Here is a 19,782-nt window from a genome sequence, read left to right as displayed (position 1 = left end):
CATCTGGCAACCACACAGCTTGCCATCCCCTTGCCCTTCATCCCCCACGCTCAGCTTCAGCCCAGTCACTACCAAGAAGCTGGAGGGAAATCCTGAGTGTGGGGGAAGCGAAGGCACCCAAAAGTGGGGCAGAATAGCTGCAGCCCAGCTGAGCCCCACGAGCCTGGGTCGCAGCACCCAGCACTGGCACACGTGGGAACCTCCCCTTTGCGGGAGCTATGGCTGCTCATCAAAACCCGTGTAAGAACATGACAACAGGAGCAAACCAGCAGGTTTCCCCTTTCCTCCTGCTGGGAAATGACTGCCTTTCAGTGGGATACATTTTCCAAAAAATATTCATCATGAGGCAGCATGGAAAATTCAGCCTAGTTAATTTGATAAAATTAGAAACAAATGAATACGTGATGATATAACAGCGCCATAAGCCTCCATGGTTTAGAGCATCCCTTAGGCTGTTGTCTGCCTCATCGGGGCAGACCACAAGAAGAGGTTAATGTTCATGCTGCGCTGCCTGGACTGTCAGTGAATACAGCCCCTGCCTGGAGGAGCATGCAGGTGAAGCACAGAGGGACCCAGGGAAGCCCTGTTGTTGGAACGAGCCGTGGAGCCTAGCGGAGCACTTGGCACCGTGGCATCAGGCATGACATTAATGATGTCTTTATTGTTCTCCCTGAAGTAATTGAGGTCATCTTTGCATTTTTCTCTGCAACTTGCTGTGCCTATGTTGTAAACAAGGCAATCGGAAAGATATTTTGGCTTGCGGCCATTCAAACGAGCATTAACATTAAAATAATAATAGGTTATTCTGCAAAGCAAACTTTACGAAGAACCAGCTGGAGTGGCAGTCCTCAGCTTAGGGAGCACTGGGAGAAAACCACCTTCGAGCTTTCAGGTTTCAAGCTCAGGTTGAGTACCAAAGTTGTTAGCTGGACGTGGGCTTTGGAGACCTGGACTAGCGTCAGGTGCCGGTACCAAAGCTTGTTGGTACAGCAGGACCCCAGCTGTGCCATTCAGCTCTGGATGCAGGACATGATGTGACAAGAAACCAGGACCAAAGCCTCCGTCCAGCCCAGCGATGCTCCTGTGTACGGGGATCTAGGCCCTTCCCTCATGCCTGTGGCATGTTTACTAGCATATGCTTCACATCCACGTTAACCGATAGGATTAACAAACAGCCTCATCAGGCAGCAAGTTCTTGGCCATGGCTTTGACTCGCTTGTTCGTGGGGGTGGAGAGGCGATCTTGGAAACACTTGCAAGGTTTTTTATCATCCGTTTTATCGGTCTCAGGTGACATCCTCCTGAACGTGAATGGGATTGACCTGACGGGGGTCAGCCGGAGCGAGGCCGTCGCCCTGCTGAAAAACACCAACTCGTCGGTGGTGCTCAAAGCCCTGGAGATGAGAGCGTGCGAAGCCCAGGAGGAGCAAGGCCGCCTGCCACCCCCCGAGGCCACGCAGGCGGCCCCCGAGAGCAGCGAGTGGTCACCTTCCTGGGTTATGTGGCTGGGGCTGCCACGGTAAGTCCACAGATTACATCCTCTTGCTGAAGGGGAGTGGGAGGAAAGATTTGTGTTTTCTGGCAATTCTTTCTTTTGGCTTGATTCATTGCACTGACATCTTAATTAAATCCAGGCTCTGTCACAGACTTGACTCTAAATACCTCCCTTTTGTAAATGGGTATGTGTACATGGAAAAATAGACATGCAGATCCCCTTGCAAGGGAGGAAAGGATCCTGAATTGTTCCATTGAAAACATATCTGGCACTTAGGGAGTGAAAGGAAAAGCTTACAGGGATACAGGAGCTTGCTGAATTGGGGTCTAGGCTCGACCACCCTGCAGAAGGCAGAGCTACCCCTCCTGCAGCTCCTAAGCTGCACAGCCCTTCTCCTTAGCCAAATCCAGCTGAATTGTTTGACTTTGCCCAGATGTTGCAAAGTGTGTGCAGTTGGCCGGTATCTCCGAATCACCTCTTTTAACCCCACCCCCGACTGAAAGAAGTACATTTGTCATACACAGGAAGCAGCTGTGTTGTCATTTCAGTAAGGATAATAAAAGCCACATCGCATGTCGTTCTCGCAAACACACTCGGTGTGCAGGGTGTATACCTGCAGCTTCAGCAACATTTTGTAAGTATTAAATGAGGACATGTTGTGAATCTGTGAATACGTGAAGCTAGTATCACACATTTGAAACTGGTATTCGGTTTTAAGGAATGAAGAATTTAGCTTACAGGTTACTTTTGTCCTTAGTCCTATCCCTGGCAGCAGTTCAGAGTGTCTTTGTCTTTTAGGGGAGGGCATGAGAAGATGGTCTACAGAACAGGTGGGCATTTGCTCTAGGCACAGTTTCAGGACTCCATTTCCCACTCTCGCATAGCAGGTTAGATGCTTTCTCTCCTTCTGGCTTGAGCTGTTTTGAGCTCATTCACCTTGCAGCAAGGTCTGCTGTGAGGGCCAGATGTGTTTCAGGGCTTGGTCTGAGGCTAATGACTGTGTAACGTGCTGAAGCACTGCAAGATCAGAAGGTAGGCCATGTGTCTGTCACCCACAGATGAAAGGTTCCTTCTCCAGGGGAGAGGACTACGTCCTTATTCCTGTGAAAGAAAAAGCAGTAAATGGATGGTCCATAACTTGCTACCCCAGCTGACGGTAAACTTTTCTCACCCAGTCTCACTGCGGACAGGCAGCCCATGGGAGGTCCTCATTCCTGCTCGGTGCTTCTGCACCCCTGAGCTTGACCAGCAGCACTGTGAAGGCACTGGAGCATGGGTAGTGCTCCCAGCAGAGAGACAGCAAGCAGACTAGAGGCCTTACAGATGCTGCAATTTGCAATGCTGAGTCTTGCTTTCAATCACCACCCATTGCTAGATGGACTGAAACAATTGCACCTTGCCTACACCTGCCCTAACCCCACCTTTGTTGGGCTGTAAAGAAAACCTGAGCTGCCTAGTCATCATCTCTACCCACAGCTGCCTGAAGTCCCCATGTCCTCAGCAAGGTGACGGAGATGAAGGACAGAGCTCCAGTGCTGCAGGCTTGCACCCAGGGTTCACATCAGTCAGTTCCACTTTGCAGTTTGGGAAGAAAAGGTGTTTTTCCCATTTTAAAAGCAGTCTCTGAATTCACTCTATCCCCCCTCCTCCGAAGGCGGCATGTGTGAAAGCATTCCCACCCCTTTGATCTGAAGGAAAATCAGCCTCAGTGTCAGCAAGGCTGAAGACAGGAGTTCATTGTAACTCCATCCCCAGCTGCGATGCCGAGCACAGCGTGGCCCTTCTCCGCCAAAGAAAAGTAAAGGGATTGGTATGCTGAGCTGGTACACTGCTCTGAACATCAGACTAAGACAGGGACCAGCACCCAGCACTGGTTAGACATGACAGTAACAAAAGTGCGCTGCATCCTTGTTAGTAGCTGGTTGGTTGAGTAGGGGTGTGCAAGGACCAGGTTTGGGTTTGCTCATGAGGGATTATCAGACCCTTCAGTCTTCCCCAGCATCAGTGCGCTTACACTCTTGTACTGATTCTTCAGGTCCCAGATGTCTGGAAGTCCTTCAACAGGTTCTCACACTAGGATGTGTATCGCATTAACTCCTTTCACTCCAGGCTGAGCATTTAACCTTTCCCTATCTGGCTTTCAGTTTGCTTTTGGCAAGGATCACATCCCACTAGATCTCAAGGTATTGCCAGCAGTCTCACAGCCTTTTCCAGGCTGCTAGAGAAAACTATTCTTCTCCAAATAGATGTCTGACAGGTCCAGCTTGGCAAAGGTGCCTCATGTGCAACTATGGGACAAGATGGTGAAGATTCACCTACCCTAATTAAAACCATTTACAAGAGGGACTGCTCTGAGATACGTGAGTCCGAGAACATTTGGTACAGGTGATGGAAAAGTAGAAACGTCAAAATCATGATTATACAGGATCATGCAAAGTACTTGGGAAGACGGGTAGGATGGGGCACACCTACATAAGAAAAACTGAACAAATAGGAAAGTCAGTAAAACTGGTAGGCCAGGAACAGGCACGATTAAAAAAAGAGGCGGCTGGATGGTGGATTCTTTAAATTCTGCTGAGAATGGGAAGATGTGGCTCTAGACAAGCCATAGCAGTGCAGCGCCAAGTATCTGTTCACAGCAAGCGAGACAGGGAGTGCAGACGCAGCTTGACATTGCGACTTAGAGTGGGATGCTCAGGCTTAGGAAACTGAGGGGAGAGGAGAGTCTTTCCTTCTGTGTTCCAAAAACATGGAGTTTTGATGAAAATCCTGTCAAGGATGGTCCCATAAAATGTGCCAAGTTGAGCTAAACACTAGAGGATGTCTACAGACCTCTGCCCATGACTGATGAAGTAGAAAACAGGCTAATGTTAATAATAGTTACATGATTAAAAGTACCTTCCTCGCTTTTGAGGCCGGTGTACTATAAACACCTAATTCTTCCTAGGGACTGCATACTTGTTACAGAGATGGGCACAGACAAGAGACACAAATATTGAGAGTTAGGGAACTATACCATTTTTCTGGCTCAAGTCAGTAGCAGCAGAATCAGACAGGTTATCTGACTTCTCACACCAAAGCTCAAAGCCTTGGAAAAGCCATCTTGCATAATTTAACATTTGCGGATCACACTTAAATTTCAGCCCTTTCCTTGTGAGAGCTTAAAATTGGCTTTGGTCACTTTTATATGGCTTGATAATACATAAACAACTCCTCTGTTCTTTCTGTAGTACAATCCAATATGTAGCAGTTATAAAATAGGATGCACATGTGCATCTGACGTCTGTCAGAACTTGGCCCGCATGTGAGCGGAGGGGCTGCAGGCTGGGCGTCGGGAGGAAACAGTGATGCAGGACCTTAAGCATTCCCACCCGAAGACTTATTTCAGGGTAGCTAATTTAATTGTTTATTGTTGAGGAAGACAGGTCTCCTTTATTTTTGGAGGGAAATGTTGTTGTGAAGCATGCACAAAGGAAATAATGTGGAGCAGCTGGTGAAAAGCATTTCCCCAGCCCCGTGATGTTTCTTCTACTGCTTGTTTTCCTGCTCTCCTTTCCCTGCTCTCCTCACATTTCCTTCCCCCAGCTAGCACTTAAAAATACTTTATAGATCATCCTGTCATAACATTTTCAAACATTAGTACTTCACACAAGTGCTTTTCTTCATCTGCAAAGTGAGATGAGAAAGACAGGAGGTGGCCAAAGTCATTCTGCAAACCACGGGTAGAACTGGACATAAAACACAGAATTAGGACAGAAACTCCCCCAAATTAACTCCATCCAGGCTGTAGGGCTCTGATGGGAGCAATTCTCAAGTATTACTGTATTCCACTGCTACTTGGCTACTGTAACAGGGCAGGGGGAGGGAGTCATGCTTTCCATACCTGTTATTGCTGAAGTGCTCCTGAAGTTGGGCTGGTTTTCTTTCCCAGAGCATACTCGCGCTTTGTGAAAGGCAGCAGGGAATTGTACATTTAACTACTTGAAAACAGGCACTTCTAAATTCTTTGTGCATCAGTAACTGATGCTCAGTTGTAGTATTTCTTATGATAGGATGCTGTGTCTAGACATTGTTTATCCCCAAATCTTGAATCTGAGGCAAGTTCACACATAAATCACTCCTTGTCCTCAGCTTTTGGAATATTTACAGATAGAGGCAGAAGACTGCGCGCTGCTCTCTTCCAAGGCAGAAGACTGTTCTCCTTGGACTGGCTGCAGTTTAGTGGGTTATGGCAGTTTAACTGGGTCGAAACACACAGACTGGGGCTTTCGTTACCACAGAGGAGTAATCTACTCACACTAAGCATCTTTGGATGACGCAAGTACTTACTTCATTTTCTCTCTGTGGCGCTTTCTAGCTTGTCTTTATTACAACACAGCTGTAACCAGACCCAAATGAACTAACTCCCTTTGGGCTGCTCTTTGCTCAGGCAGTGCAGGCATCTCTGCTTATGTACTAAACTGTTTGGAGCAGGCAGTACCCACCTTGTATGTACCTCAGCTTTGCGCACCCTGCCTCCCAGCATCCTTTTCACATTTCTGACAGCACTAACAAATAGTTGATGGATGGTGCACTGCCATGTTTATACCCTCTATCCTCTAGGATTGAGATAAGGAAACATTAATTTAAAGGTGTAAACACCACTTAGCCACTCCTATTCTGTCAAGAGTTAATCGCTAGCTATGGCCAGTGTGATGGGTTGGACCTGGCCTGCACCAAGCACCCACACAGCTCAACACCCCCAGCAGGACAAGAGAACATAGGAAGAACGAGAGCAAGAAAACTCATGGGTCAAAGTAAAGACAGGGAAATCACTCACCCGTTACTGTTGTATGCAAAAGACTTGGCTTGGGGAATTAAGTTAAAACATTTAATTACCAGTTTGGGTATTGGGAACCAAAGATGACAAACATGTGAAAAACACTTGGGGAAAACCCCTTTCCTCCCCTTTTCCCATATTCAGCTTCACTCCAGCACTTCTCCTGCCTTCCTGGTCTCCACTGCCTTGTTACAGCAGGTTACACCCCATCCCTGCAGTGAGGCAAAAGGCAGCGCAGGGGGTTGGAGTCAGGACAGACTAGTTGCTCTCTGCTGCTCCTTGCTCGTGTGTTTCCTCTGCTCTGGCAGAGAGAACAATCGTAACACTAGACTAGTATGCTCTGTCTATTTTACTTAAATTTAGCATACACTTTGACAGCAAATACATATTTATGCTTTCTGGACCGATAGAGACTGTGTAACTGATAACCTTACAGATGGTATGTACAGAATGCATGTAAGCCTTGCTTGTCTTCACTGTGTTTTCTTCTCACGTCTTTACCTGCTTGGCTATTTCTTTTCTATGGTATTAGGATTTAGCTGATGACCTTTCAATTTCAGCAACATCCTCCTTAAGGCAGTGAGCATAGCACCGGGCAGCAGAGACCCCTGCCCCCAAAATCAACACTAGGTAATAGCACTAACGGCTGAATCCGGGCATCGCTTGGTCATGACCTTGATAAGTACCATCAAACATAGAGGGTTTAAGTGATTTTGCACATTTAAGAAGTCCACAGATGGTAAAGTAATAATGCCTGGCTGCTGAGGAAAGAAGCAAATGTCACCTGTTTCTTACATTAGCAGCCAGTGAATTCTTGTGCAAATATTATATACCTACCATCCTGGCAGCAGGTGAATATTTGTAGGTCCTGGGGGACTAATCTAGTATTACTATAAAATCCTGCTGTGAAACACAGCAAAAGCATTATTTGACAAACAGAATTTTTAAAAAGCTAGACATATTGGTCTTTAAGATAAAGTTATTTATCCTTCTACAGAAGAAGTGTCAGCTGTTTCTTAGAAACCTAAAGAGTCTCTGAATAGAGTTTGTAACAGTTGCTTGCTGTAGGCCAGCCTATAATTTCAGATATGGAACAGCAAAAGGATTTTCAGGCTCTTCAATCATTCCTGAGTATACTGCTAATGTGGTGGGTTAAGTCCTAAGGACAGAAATTTCTGTTGCTCTGTAACTAATGAAATTAATTTGTTTTTTTCCTGCTTGGTTAAAAAAAAAGAAACAAAGCAGGTATTGAAATTAATGTACTCAGAGCAATAGGCAAACTGTAAGTCTAGTAACCTTACTACTCTTGCTTTCCCCTATTCCTTGTTTCAGCTAAGCTTTGACTCAGCATAACTTACAGTATCATAAAATGCATTCAAAAGACAAATGGAGGGAGAAGCAGATTTCAGGTCTCTCACCATAAAAACTTGTGTTAATCACTATAGTGAGGACAAGTTATCTCCTTGACAGCAGTCTCAGTACTCCAAAGCACCGACTGACAGGGATAGGCTTCTCGCACCTTCCATGCTGTGACTTACTTACCATGTTACTTGACAAGAAAAGCTCAGGATCCCTCCTTCCACTGATACTCTTCTTTGTGTCATCTCTGTGATTTTTCTAATTCTGGCTCATTTCATTGGCCTTGAAATTATTTAGCTTTGACCTGCACCACAGTAATAAATGCCTTACCACTTTTGACACAGTTAGTCACATACAGGCTCTTATCTGGAAGATAAAACAAGTCACTGGACAGTACAAGGTAGGTGAAATACAGTTTCTGGAATGGTGGTTTACAAATATTAAATCCAGTCTCAGTTAAGTGTTTATCACTTTCAACTAGATCATTTAGCATAAATTATTACCCTATGAAACAACTTATTTAATATTTTAACCCCAAGATTACCTAGTAATTTTACTTTCAGGATAACTGGTTGTGGAAAGCAGCACTACAAAAACAGAAGGGAAGTATAGGTGTCTAATACAGTGGAACTTTGGTGCTATTTTGCATCTTCAAAACACTCTAAGAGTGTATGAAAAGGCAGATTAATCATTAATGATTCATCAAAATCTGAAGTTAACCATAAGACATTTAATTAGACTGGTTTGTTTCAGGTATTTGTACAGCTGCAAAGAAATCGTATTACGAAGAAATACATCTGGAAGTCTTGGCTTCAGCATCGTAGGAGGTTATGAAGAACATACTGGAAATAAACCATTCTTTATCAAATCCATTGTTGGGGGAACACCAGCATATAATGATGGCAGAATTAGGTAATGATAACTATATAATGAAAAGTAGCATTTAAGTAAGTCAAGTCTTTCATCTAGTTAATTTGTGGGTTTTTTTTTTTAAAACAAGTTTTCATGAAGATAGCATAGGGGGAAAAAAGGACTCATTGATACAGAACTAACTCTGACAGATATAGGAAACAGGACATAAGTGTCCTGAACTTTAACAGATTCGCCTTCATAGTAGAATGTTTTCAGATGTCTAGCAATCCCTAGTATGTAAGTATAAAGGTAAGTCAGTTTGATCTCTGGGGTAGTACAAAGCATGCCAGCGCAGAGCAGCTTTCCCACATCCCCAGATCACAAAAAAACCCCAACCAACCAACCACCTTCCCTGCAAACACCAATACAATTTAGGAGATTAAATGCAGAATTATGGAGCAAACTTAAATCAGTTAAGAAGTCTTAGAACAGTTTGTTCAGAACACGGATCATTCCCATCTGAAAGAACTATGTCCTATTTTCTTTCAAATATGTCTAAAAACAAGTGAAGTATTTTCACCTGCTTTATTACCTTATTCGTGAACAGTAGTTAACCAGAGAAGGAATAGTAATACTCCTTTCTACCTCTTCCTCCCAGCTTAAGGACATGCTTTAGCATTTGCAAACGTTTAAGATAAGAAGTCACCTTGTTCAATTGTTCTCTCGTATTTGCCTTTGGTTTTTCAGATGCGGCGACATCCTCCTTGCTGTCAATGGCAGGAACACATCAGGAATGATGCATGCCTGCTTGGCAAGGATGCTCAAAGAACTGAAAGGAAAAATTACTCTCACAATTGTGTCCTGGCCTGGCACTTTTTTATAAAACAAGGCTTCATGGAGAGTATGACAAGTAATTTAACACAGAAAAAAAACCAAAGGACCATTAGTCTTTGCTTTTTTGGGGGGCCAAGGATGTGTTTATAAAGAAAAGGTTTGTGAAATTTCAACCTGCATGTCAAGAAAAGTCCAGTTTAGGCAAAGCAGGGTCACCTGTCAGAACATCACTTCAGAGTGATTTAAGCTACAGACTTAAGTCTTTCCTTCCCTGTGTTCTTAAGTTTTTTTTTTGGTTTTGGTTTTTTTTTAATATATATATTTAATGCATTATAATAATAATGAAATTTAAAGAGCAGCAGCTCCTCCTCATTCACTCTATTTTGATTTACAAAAAGAAATCCTTGAATAACTTATTGAAAAACTTGCAATTTTTCTAGTTGCAAAAATCAGGTGAAGCTTTTTATCCAACACATTAATAGCACTTTGATTATGTGTACCTTTTCATGGTCAGCATGAAGCTGGTTATTTTCAAGACTTTCAAGTACTGTTTGTTAGTCTGTAAACTGTGAATTAAATTTCTAAAATAATTAAAAATAACTGTAACTGTGTACTTGTACAGAGATTATTTTCATCTAAAACCAAATTACCTAGTTTCCCTGGTATGTTTTGATTACTACTATTAAATTCTAGGATTTTTATATAGAATTATTGTTTTTAAGGAAGTACACTGCATCCTGCTAATACCATCAAGTAAGTCTTCTAAATAGCACCCTGACAGGGCAGTACAATTTTTGCAGGACTGCCATGCCAATCACACTTGATATGGTTCTGGATGGAGTAAATCTGAAAGTGATGATGGTCTTATGTTTTTCTTAAAATAGTTCTTTGCCTTTCTCTGCAAATTACCCATGTTCCAAAGTCTTATTTTTTCCTCACAAGCTAGCAATGGGAAGAGGATATATTTGTTAATCTTCATCATGTTAAGGACAGCTGTTCCCGTAGAACAAAGACTAAAATGAACTTTCTCTTAAGCCACTGAAAAGCAGCAGGGATGATTATCCAGCTTAATTCACCCTTACGCACCCACACGAACCAGACATAATTACCAAGTGTATGATCACCACACTCAGTATTCTATCAGACTAAGAACAACCAGCACCTTTCCCAGTTTCCCTAATTCTTTTCATTTCACCTTCATACAAGGTTCTTGAAGAGTTTGCAATTCCTGCCTGTCCCTGTAGTAAGGGATGACCTTTTCAAATATGAACTCCAAAAGCTATACTAATCCCACACTGTTCCAGATGTTGATATATAATAAAGTGAATGCACACTGTTTCTAAAGTCAGTAAAAGAATGACCTTCCCACTGGCTTATGAAAAAAGGAGACAATTTAATACAAAGAATTTAAGCCCTATATATTGTAAGAGCATAAGCCTCTAGCTGCAAGATGTTTTCTCATTGTTTCTTAAAAGACAAAGTCAGTCCAGGAATCTTAACATGAAAAAATTTATTCTCTTATTTTCAAAAAAACCCAAAGTAATCTTTGATTTCAAACTAACAGAACAAGATTAAGAGCAAATTATTTTAATACCCAGAAAAATAACAGGATTTATAGTAATCTATTTCTGGCACTAATATATATGCAAGTAGGCAAAAATCACACAAGCCTATTCCACAGGGGCAGCTTCAGTGTTTTCCTGTTCAGGAGCAGGTTCACCGCTGGCTTCTTTTCCTTCTTTGCTTCTTTTGGATTTTTTGTGTTTGTGCCTTCTGTGGCTGTCCCCTTCTTCACTGTCGTGACGACGTCTGCTGTTACTGAATAAAGAAAGAGAAAAAAATACCTCAAACAAATTTCGTGACACTTCAGGCCCCATTTAATTACAAAGTACCAAAAAACCAGCCGTTGCATTCATATTTGAAAACTGGCACCTGCTCCTGTTCTGACTCATACAGTATTTGGAAGTCAGGACCACTGCATTTTTCATGGAATGGTATATATATCCACCCATCCTGTACTTTTTGTTGGGAAATTGGAATGATTTTTCATATTTGTACCCCATATTCTAATAGCAATACTTTTGATAATGTCATGTCCCTATTGGTACCCCTTAATGGTTTAACATTCTTGTTGACCCCATTCCCTGGACTTAACCTTTATCTCAAGTGATCATGAGTGTTATTCTACTTACTAAGAATCACTGTTGAGTTCTTACGTTAATGCTGCTGAATGTCAGCTTCACTCTACCTCTTTCTGACCCACCATTTTTACCCTTCTTTTCCCAAATTCATAATTTCTGTTCACTAGCTAAGACTGTCACATACATCATTCAATGTGAAGTTACCTCAGGCCAACATTGCTTTTTGTCTGTCCACATTTTATATGGCAGACTTGTTCCAAAGTAGTACATCTGTTTACAGTCTTTCCACCAAACTCCAGTTTGTTTGGGGTTCTTTTAAAAGTTTACTTTATTTTTTTAAAGTGGTCGAGTCTTTCGTATCCCATTAAAAAAAAAAAAAAAAAAAAAAAATCAAACCTTCGAGATGACTTGTGTCTAGTCTCTTCTTTCTCTCTGTGTCTCCTGTCTCTGTGTCGGTCTTCTTTCTCTCTACTTGTTCTATGGCGGTCATAGCCTCTTTCTGCGTAGTCTCTGTATCTGTATCGTTCTTCATCACTGATTAAAAAAGAAGGTATTTTCAGTACAGTAACACTAAGCAGTATATCTATTAGAAAAAGAAATTCTTACACACTCTCAAGATAAATGACAGACAAATCTTAATGTCACTTCTGGGTTTCTAAACAATATCCACAATGTATGCCAGAAGGACATTAAAGCTCTTCACCTTACACACTAGACTTCTGTGGTTAATACAATTTTGAAAGGGGATTGTTCAGTAAAAATGGAAGGAAAAAAGAATACAACAGTGTCACATAAAGTTTATACAGGAGTTATCAAGCAGTTAGCTTAAACCTGTACCTAGCTGCAAATGAAGTACAATCCTACATAAACTTTAGTAATGTTTTCAGATCAGCGTGTGTAATGCTCAACACTTATCAGCACACTTTTGGACTATTATACCTTTTGGGTAAATTAAATTAAATTTTGGTACAGTTGATCTATTTCCTTACATCAGCTTCAAGAAAGGAAAAGCTAGGTGCAAAGAGACTGACAGTAAAATGTACTCAATGATTTGGGTTGCTTTTAAAATTAATTTCTCTCCAGTACCAACACTGTCTCTACTTCCACTCCTCTCTTGGATTACCACGGGTGCTGCCCTGCCACAATGCTGGCAAAACCCCCTAAATATTACAGGCTATACAAGAATTTAAAGGCTTCACTTAGGAATGTATTTTCACATTTTCATTTGATGAAAAGGGCAGTTCTAAGAGTTTAGTAAAATTTTAAAAAAAGATGAGAGCAGAATCTATAGTTAGCCAACACCACTCATACTACATAAGCATAGCTTAAAAAGGCATGCTCATTTTATCATTTCTCTACCAAGAAAATCCTACCCAGATACAGTATCCAGTATCATTTAACAACAAAACTTCCAATACAAATGAACTTACTGTAACTACTTATATATCACATGAAGTCTTCATAACCATAGTTTGGAAAATCCCTACCAAGTCCTAAAGAAAGGCACAATATGACCAGGCTTTCTGAGGCAGTAATTAAAACAGAAGGATTTAGGTTGGAAGGGCCTTTGTGGACGTCACTTGGGCTAACCCCTCCTCAATACAGGGCTAACTCAGAAGTCTGGTCAGGTTGCTCAGGGCCTTGTTTAGTCAAGTTTTGAGTATCTCCAAGGCTGGAGATTCCACAACCTCCCTCTGCAACCTGTCTTAGCACTTGATCACTCTTTTTGTGATTATTCCCTCCCCTCCCCCTGTATCTAGCTAGAATTTCCCTTGCTGTGACTTTTAACTATTGCCTCTTGTCCTTTCTCTGTGCACCTTGAAAAAGAGCCTGGCTCTATCGTCTCTATAACCATCCATTAGGTAGTTGAAAATAGCCTTTAAAGAACCCTCCTCATCCTACTCCTTTCAAGCTAAACTCCATCCCCTTAGTCCTGCTAACCACCTTGTCAGACCTCCACTGGACTCTCCAGTCTGCCAATGTCTTCTTTTTCATATTGAGGGTCCCAAAACTGGGCACAGTACTTTGCACATTGTATCAAGTGCCAAATAAGAGGGGAATAACAACATTCTCCACCTGCAGGCTACACTCTAATGCAGCTCAATGCGTTTTGACCTTTATTGCACATGAAGTGCCAAGGCCCATTCAATTTGTTATCCACCTGGACACCAAGTCCTTTCCTGTAAAGCTGCTTTCTAGCCAGACAGACTCTCATCTGCTCTGCTGCATGGGATTATTGGGTTCCAGGACTTAGAAATACAGTTGTTGGGTTTTGGGTTTGTTTTTCAAATTGCTGAGGAAGAACCACAAAATGGTAAGATATCAATCAAATTCCAAAGTTTACATTTTCAGTGGTAACTAATTGATTTGGAATGATCAAAACAAAAAAAGAAAACATAGTATTTGCAGAACAGACAACAGTCCAAAAAGAACAGCATCTTCTCAAGGGGACAGAGTGACACATATTGTAAGAATGCACAATTTCATCTGAGGATAGCAGGGTAAAGGTAGAACAGAATGTAAAGACAGCTGAAGGTTCCTTTTTAAACCACATTTTGGTTATACTGATAGAATAAAAGTAATTCCAATTTTCTTACAATTTTAAGAAATACTATAGCACAAATACAGCCTATTTATCTGGAAAAGAACTGCTAAAAATGTTGAAAGCGGTAATTTCTGAACAGTAAAAAGCTAAAGATGATGCTTACTCCAAATCTCACCACAGTGTTGCCTGAACAAAGTTTAAACAAAGGGAATTTAAATAAAAGTAATGCATCTGCATTCTCTAAAATAGTTCTCATTCTCTTCCTCATAGCTCGTTTCATTTTATTTTCTTAAATGCATAGAATTGAAAATAAACCTTCTTAAAAAACACTATGTCTGCATGTTCTGTCTTAAGCCTCTCTCACCTTCTCTGTAACTCCCAAACCAACTTATACTAGTTAAGGGCCTCCCGTTTTCTTACGCAGCCATGTGGCAACAGCTTTGCTACAGATGGTGGATAATTTAGTCACATAAAAAAGTTGAGGCCTGCTCTTCCCCCTCCTTTACAGATAACTCTGGCAGCAGCACAGACATTTCTCAAGGCCTGGAAGCTATTAAGGTTCATTTCAAGCACCCTTGAATGACCAGGCTTCTTTCTGGCCTTCAATCAAGCTGTCTCAGAAACAGATGTTTAGATTGGTCTTGATTTCTCAGAAACCGACCCTGGAATCATAGCACATGCACATGGGAGACAACATCATCACATCAGCATACATGGAAAATCCCCTATGTTGCACCCAGTTTGGGTCTTCAGCTGAGAATCATCATGCAAAAAATGTCACCTCTCAACTGAAGTAATGTTGACTCCGGGTGCTCTCATTCCCCACAGAGCAACACCATTGGTAAAAACCAGCCACCTAATAGCTAATGTATATATTCAGCAAAACTTGAAACTTAACAAAAAACACTGAGAAAAGCATCAGGACGTTTACACCAAAATACTTAGCAAGTAATGAGCAAAGTAAGTTTAGATAAATCTGGCAAGCCAATAGACCTCTGCTCTATGGAGTCATAGTGAGCTCAACATTGAATGCTTTGTACTTGTGCATGTGAACCACACAACAGTTGCAGCTTTTTTCTTTCTGTTTTTTTTTAAAGCAATTAGAGAGTTGGAAGCCAAATAAAGTTATCTGCCATTATTTTTGTCATCTGCCTGAAAATGAAAAGAAGTTCTTGACCTTGAAATAATAGTTTTAAAAAAGATAGGACAGATTATTATCCAGCCAGTGCTAATGACCAAACTAACCATTTTAGCAGCTAATAACACCATTCATTAAGGTCAAATGTTGTACCACATTGCTCTTACCACTGAATTGGCAACTAAGATTCACTTAGTACTTCTATAGATTTTTCTAGAACTACTGATGTCAAAGAGAGCTGGATATCTCACTCCTACACAGGGCTTAAATCACACCTTTAACCTGTAAAGCACTATGACGAGTTTGGACGTATACTGTTGTTTTTACAGTTCTGGTTTACATTTAGAAATTTAATTATAGTTTCCAAGAGAAAAGGGGGAAGGGGAGGAAGCCACATCCTCTAGCTTTTTGGAATATAGACCTGAACACTAAATTTTCATGTTGAAGTACACTATTTAACAACACAGACACAGGGTTTTGAGCAGAGTTACAGCATGCTTAAGACATTTCACTAACCTGTTGAATACACTTGGAGTTGGACTGTGATCTCGGTCCCTCTCCCTGTCTCTAGTACGTTCTCGATCTCTGTCTCGGTCCCGGTCCCGATCCCGATCTCGGGATCGCTCTCTCTCACGTTCCCTATCCTTCTCTCTTCGTGCATAGTAATCCCACTGTTTGCTGGTGTCCATGAGACTAGACCACGAAGGAGCAGGACCTGCAAAGTGCGGAAAGGTGACTAAAGAAAAAGACGCAGGTATTAGAAAGAACAAAATCACATACCATATGAAAACTGTAATACTACTTATGCATGAAAACAGAGACATTTGTCAGCCTCCTCCAATGACATTTTTCAATCTTCCCCTTTCACACAGAAGTTAATTCTGAGCAAACTCTGCATTTTTTCCATGATGCTAATAAAGGCCTCTGGCACTCATTTAAATACTCGTTATGAAGATGTACAGAACCAGGATATACACCACAAAGACTGCCTAAATCCTTTTGGGGAAAAAAAAAAAATATTGTGCAAAGATTTGCTGAAAGAATCTGATTTTACGTGGTCAAATGGCTTTGTTTTGGGGGAAACAACAAAACAAAAACAACCAGAAAACAAAACTGCCTTCGAAACTCAGTGGCTCTGAGAGTACAGTTCAGAAAAACAAGGAGAAAGGATGCTTCTATCTTTATATTTAGATGCTACTATTTTTGGTTTGTCCTTTAAAATCATTCTATTTAAAATACTTTAGTTACAAAGTTCTCATTCACTAATTTACATTCTATACTGTGCTTTGCCATACTTTTCTGATTACAGATGTAACAGCAGCTTTAGAAATAAATTCCACAAATTCATTCTGGGGAGAAGAAATAACGCTCCTACTTATGCTTTGTAAGATACCATTTCTAATGAATACTCAGCACAGCCACTATTACCACTAAAATATAATAGTTTCAGAAAATTAAGCATTTTATCTTAATCTAAAAGATGATACGCTTAAGTTAAGAAGGAAGTCACAACACCATCTCACCACTTTTTTAGGTAATCAGCAACGGAAAGAGAGAAGGGACATGCCTCTCCATTGCTTTCTGCCAACTCCGATGTAATAAATAACTACTACTCTTAATACCCGAATTGTTCTGTCCTGCCCTCCCTCTCCAGAAGCCCCATGAATGCATTCTGTTAATGAAAAATAAGGGCTGTAGTATTTAACTGGAAACAGCACTCTCTAGTGGACTTACAGTACAGAGGACTTCCCACTTTCTGCTTATCTGCTTTGCTAGCCAATGATAACATAGCCTTCAATAAATCGTTTGTTTTGAGTTCCACTTCATTATCTATAATATGAGAACAATATTCACTTGACTTCATGGTGTCACAAAGAGACATTAATATATAATTAACATAAATATCCACTGAACAATGTAAAGTGCGTTACTGATGCTGTATTTAATACTGCCGAGTTATAAAACCAGTGGCTCCTCCTGACAGCTATGTTCAGACTGCCTTGCCTACAACGTCTGGGGTATGCCTACCCCAGAAAGCTTTGGCAGAAGCTTAAGACAGCAGTTTGCCAAGCGTCCAAAGGAGGAATACAAAAGACCTTTTGAGCAGGCAGTGGAGCAGGAAAAAACACTTCATTGTTAAAATACATTTGCAATGAAAAGCATTGTAATTCTTTTAAAAAGCATTTATACAAAGTTTTGCCTCTAACAAAATGCTTGACACTGTTTCACTTCAGGGCTACAGACAAAATGAGGAGTTAACAGAAAAAAACCATCCTAATACAATAGTATGTTGTTCATTATACTGCCAAAACCTGAAATTCTTCTAAGGAAAGCAGCCAGAAATAGCAAAAAACCAGCTGGACTTTAAAGACTGGTAATTTCCTTGACTTGCCACTATGTCAACAATATACGTATGGTCTACGAGACACTGGTTGCCAGAATATTCTGATCTAAAGTGTAAACTTGAGTTTAACTTTAAATGTATATTACAAAACAATTATTAATGGTAGCATAAACTTTTACAATAAATTTTGGTTACTCCCTCACATCTGCAGTAATTCTCATCAGACAAAAGTCTGTCATTTCCACCCCAATAACCTGAGATAAACCAGTTACTTGATACTCTGAGCATTTTTGTATCTAGATTTTCACCAGTAGTTATTCACAACACACAAGAAGCTTAATTTCTAATATGAATTGGTGCTCTATGTTTACTACTTAGAATGAAGTAATTTGTCACTTTTAGTATTTCTACATGGATTATTCTAATAATTTCTACAAAAAGAAGGACACTTCCGAAGTTTAACTCTCATTTTATTTCTAAAACAGGAAGAGAGGGAGCTTTGAACAATCAATAGTTTTGGAGACTTAAGTCCTGTTTTGGAGACAGTTTAAAAATTTAAAAGCTGCATGGTGTCACAGTCTAAGGCAAACTATTAATACACCTTCTTTGTGCCTCAAAAAATACTGACTCTCAAACTGTTTCTGTAACACTAAATTTCTTGCAAGTTCATAAGATATAAAGAACATTATAGAGCACAGAACAGAGAAATGCTTGAGGAAAAAGCAAACAAGCATACAAGTCGCTTCACTGGCAGACCAAACAGTGCCGTATATTGACAGCTCAATAAAATTCAAAGATCTGATGGCAAAGGTAGCACTAAATTGTGTAAAGATTTAAGAGCAAATTGAAGAAACTGCATTGATGCAGTGGAAGAACACAAAGACAAAATAAGTATTCTTGAAGCTACAAGTTAAGAATATTATTTTACTATGCAACCTTCCCAATGGGCTTGCAGCGGGAAACATGCCTGACCACTATGGAAAAGACACCAAGGCATGAGATTAGCAATTTGAATAGGCAGAAGAAAGGCTAGAGCCTTAACCAAGATTGGTATTTTTTGCAATGCATTCCATATGCTCATCTTCCCCCGCAATTTTGACAGAGTCATGAAACATACAGACTGGCTAAGAAGACAACGGGTTAGAGATTCAGTTCTATCATCCAAAGCAACTATTAAATAAATATACTTAGCGATTCTTAATTAAAATGATCATCTGTACTCTAAGCCCTCAATTTACCTAAGTTCTGATGCACAGTGAGCACTGGTAAAATACTGACCAGCAATCATGTTGTGAGACAGAGACTATGAGAGTAAGGTGCTAGCCAGGATGAACAACAGCGATAAAATGCCACTGAGCCTCTACAGATCCAAAAATCCGTATGACAGGCACAGCTTAGAGACAGACAATTTGCTTTGTGCAGCAAATATGAAAGCTTTTGCCACAATAGGGATGCCAGCTATACTGGAAAGATGGGAGCAGACTATGCTCCGTGGTCTCCATAACCATACAAAGGCAAACATAATTTTTTAATCCTGCTGAGTAAGTTCACATTCAATGTTGGCATGATCACGGTGACAGTCATCTTTCAAATATTGGTACTGCAACAACATAAGCATGCCATCACCTCTGAAGGTCAACATAAAACTTGGAAACATTCCTGTGTCCCTGACAATACTTGACAGAATAGCAAATTCTAACAAAAGAGATTCCGAGGTGAAAAACATTCTAAATTAGAGACTATATATTAGATGCAATATACATACTAATCACTCTAAGACTGCTTTCCTTATGATATTCTGCATGGCTTTGGATACTGAAGCTTCAGCAAAATAGTCACTTGGGTATCTTAGTTGTCTGCCTCAGCTTTACCTTCCTCTAAAACTTGAGCAAACACAGTTCAATTATTGCTAAAAAAGTAGTTAGCGTAAAGCAGCTGTTTGCCCACATCAAGAATTGTTGAAAACATAACAAGCTTCCATGCATGAAAGCAAACACTTGATAACTGATGAGGATCCTTTCAATGTCAACAAAGTACCATTTGTTACTCCATAAACTGCTCCAACTTCAAGAAATGACAAGCCATTCAAAAATGTCACTGTATATCTTCTCTAAAGACTTATGAACATTTGGGAGATACATTATCTGGACATTTGGTCTGTGCTGAATTATGTATCACTGGAACGGGACAGAACTTTCCCTACAATTTCTCCTCCCAGCAGCTAGGGTCCAAAGGAACACAGAGCAAGCAAACAGA

The 19,782-nt window shown here is 40.7% G+C and overlaps 2 protein-coding genes across 16 annotated transcripts in view; one reads left to right on the top strand and one right to left on the bottom strand.

Annotated features, from left to right (window-relative positions):
• Window positions 1–10,214, top strand: part of LNX1 (ligand of numb-protein X 1) — an 85,023-nt gene extending 74,809 nt beyond the window's left edge. For all 7 annotated transcript variants that reach the window (XM_030013332.2, XM_030013358.1, XM_030013386.1 and 4 more), the window contains 3 exons: window positions 1,290–1,518; window positions 8,426–8,584; window positions 9,272–10,214. In XM_030013332.2, the coding sequence (XP_029869192.1) occupies window positions 1,290–1,518; window positions 8,426–8,584; window positions 9,272–9,407 (524 nt within the window). In that variant the 3' untranslated portion in view covers window positions 9,408–10,214. The remainder of the gene's footprint in view (window positions 1–1,289; window positions 1,519–8,425; window positions 8,585–9,271) is intronic.
• Window positions 10,215–10,853: 639 nt separating this feature from the next.
• The window catches only part of FIP1L1 (factor interacting with PAPOLA and CPSF1), a 44,046-nt gene continuing 35,117 nt past the window's right edge, over window positions 10,854–19,782 (bottom strand). For 4 of the 9 annotated variants that reach the window (XM_030013415.2, XM_030013404.2, XM_030013443.2 and 1 more), the window contains 4 exons: window positions 16,917–17,012; window positions 15,699–15,918; window positions 11,896–12,033; window positions 10,854–11,176 (listed from right to left, as the gene is read on the bottom strand). In XM_030013415.2, coding sequence (XP_029869275.1) covers window positions 11,029–11,176; window positions 11,896–12,033; window positions 15,699–15,918; window positions 16,917–17,012 — 602 coding nt within the window. In that variant the 3' untranslated portion in view covers window positions 10,854–11,028. The remainder of the gene's footprint in view (window positions 11,177–11,895; window positions 12,034–15,698; window positions 15,919–16,916; window positions 17,013–19,782) is intronic. The other 5 variants (XM_030013451.2, XM_030013477.2, XM_030013469.2 and 2 more) reach the window with 3 other exon arrangements.

The sequence above is a fragment of the Aquila chrysaetos genome, chromosome 1 (genome assembly GCF_900496995.4).
Source record: "Aquila chrysaetos chrysaetos chromosome 1, bAquChr1.4, whole genome shotgun sequence".
Classification (NCBI taxonomy): Eukaryota; Metazoa; Chordata; class Aves; order Accipitriformes; family Accipitridae; genus Aquila; species Aquila chrysaetos.
Note: the sequence above shows the minus strand (reverse complement) of the source record. Positions and strands in the feature narration are given on the sequence as shown.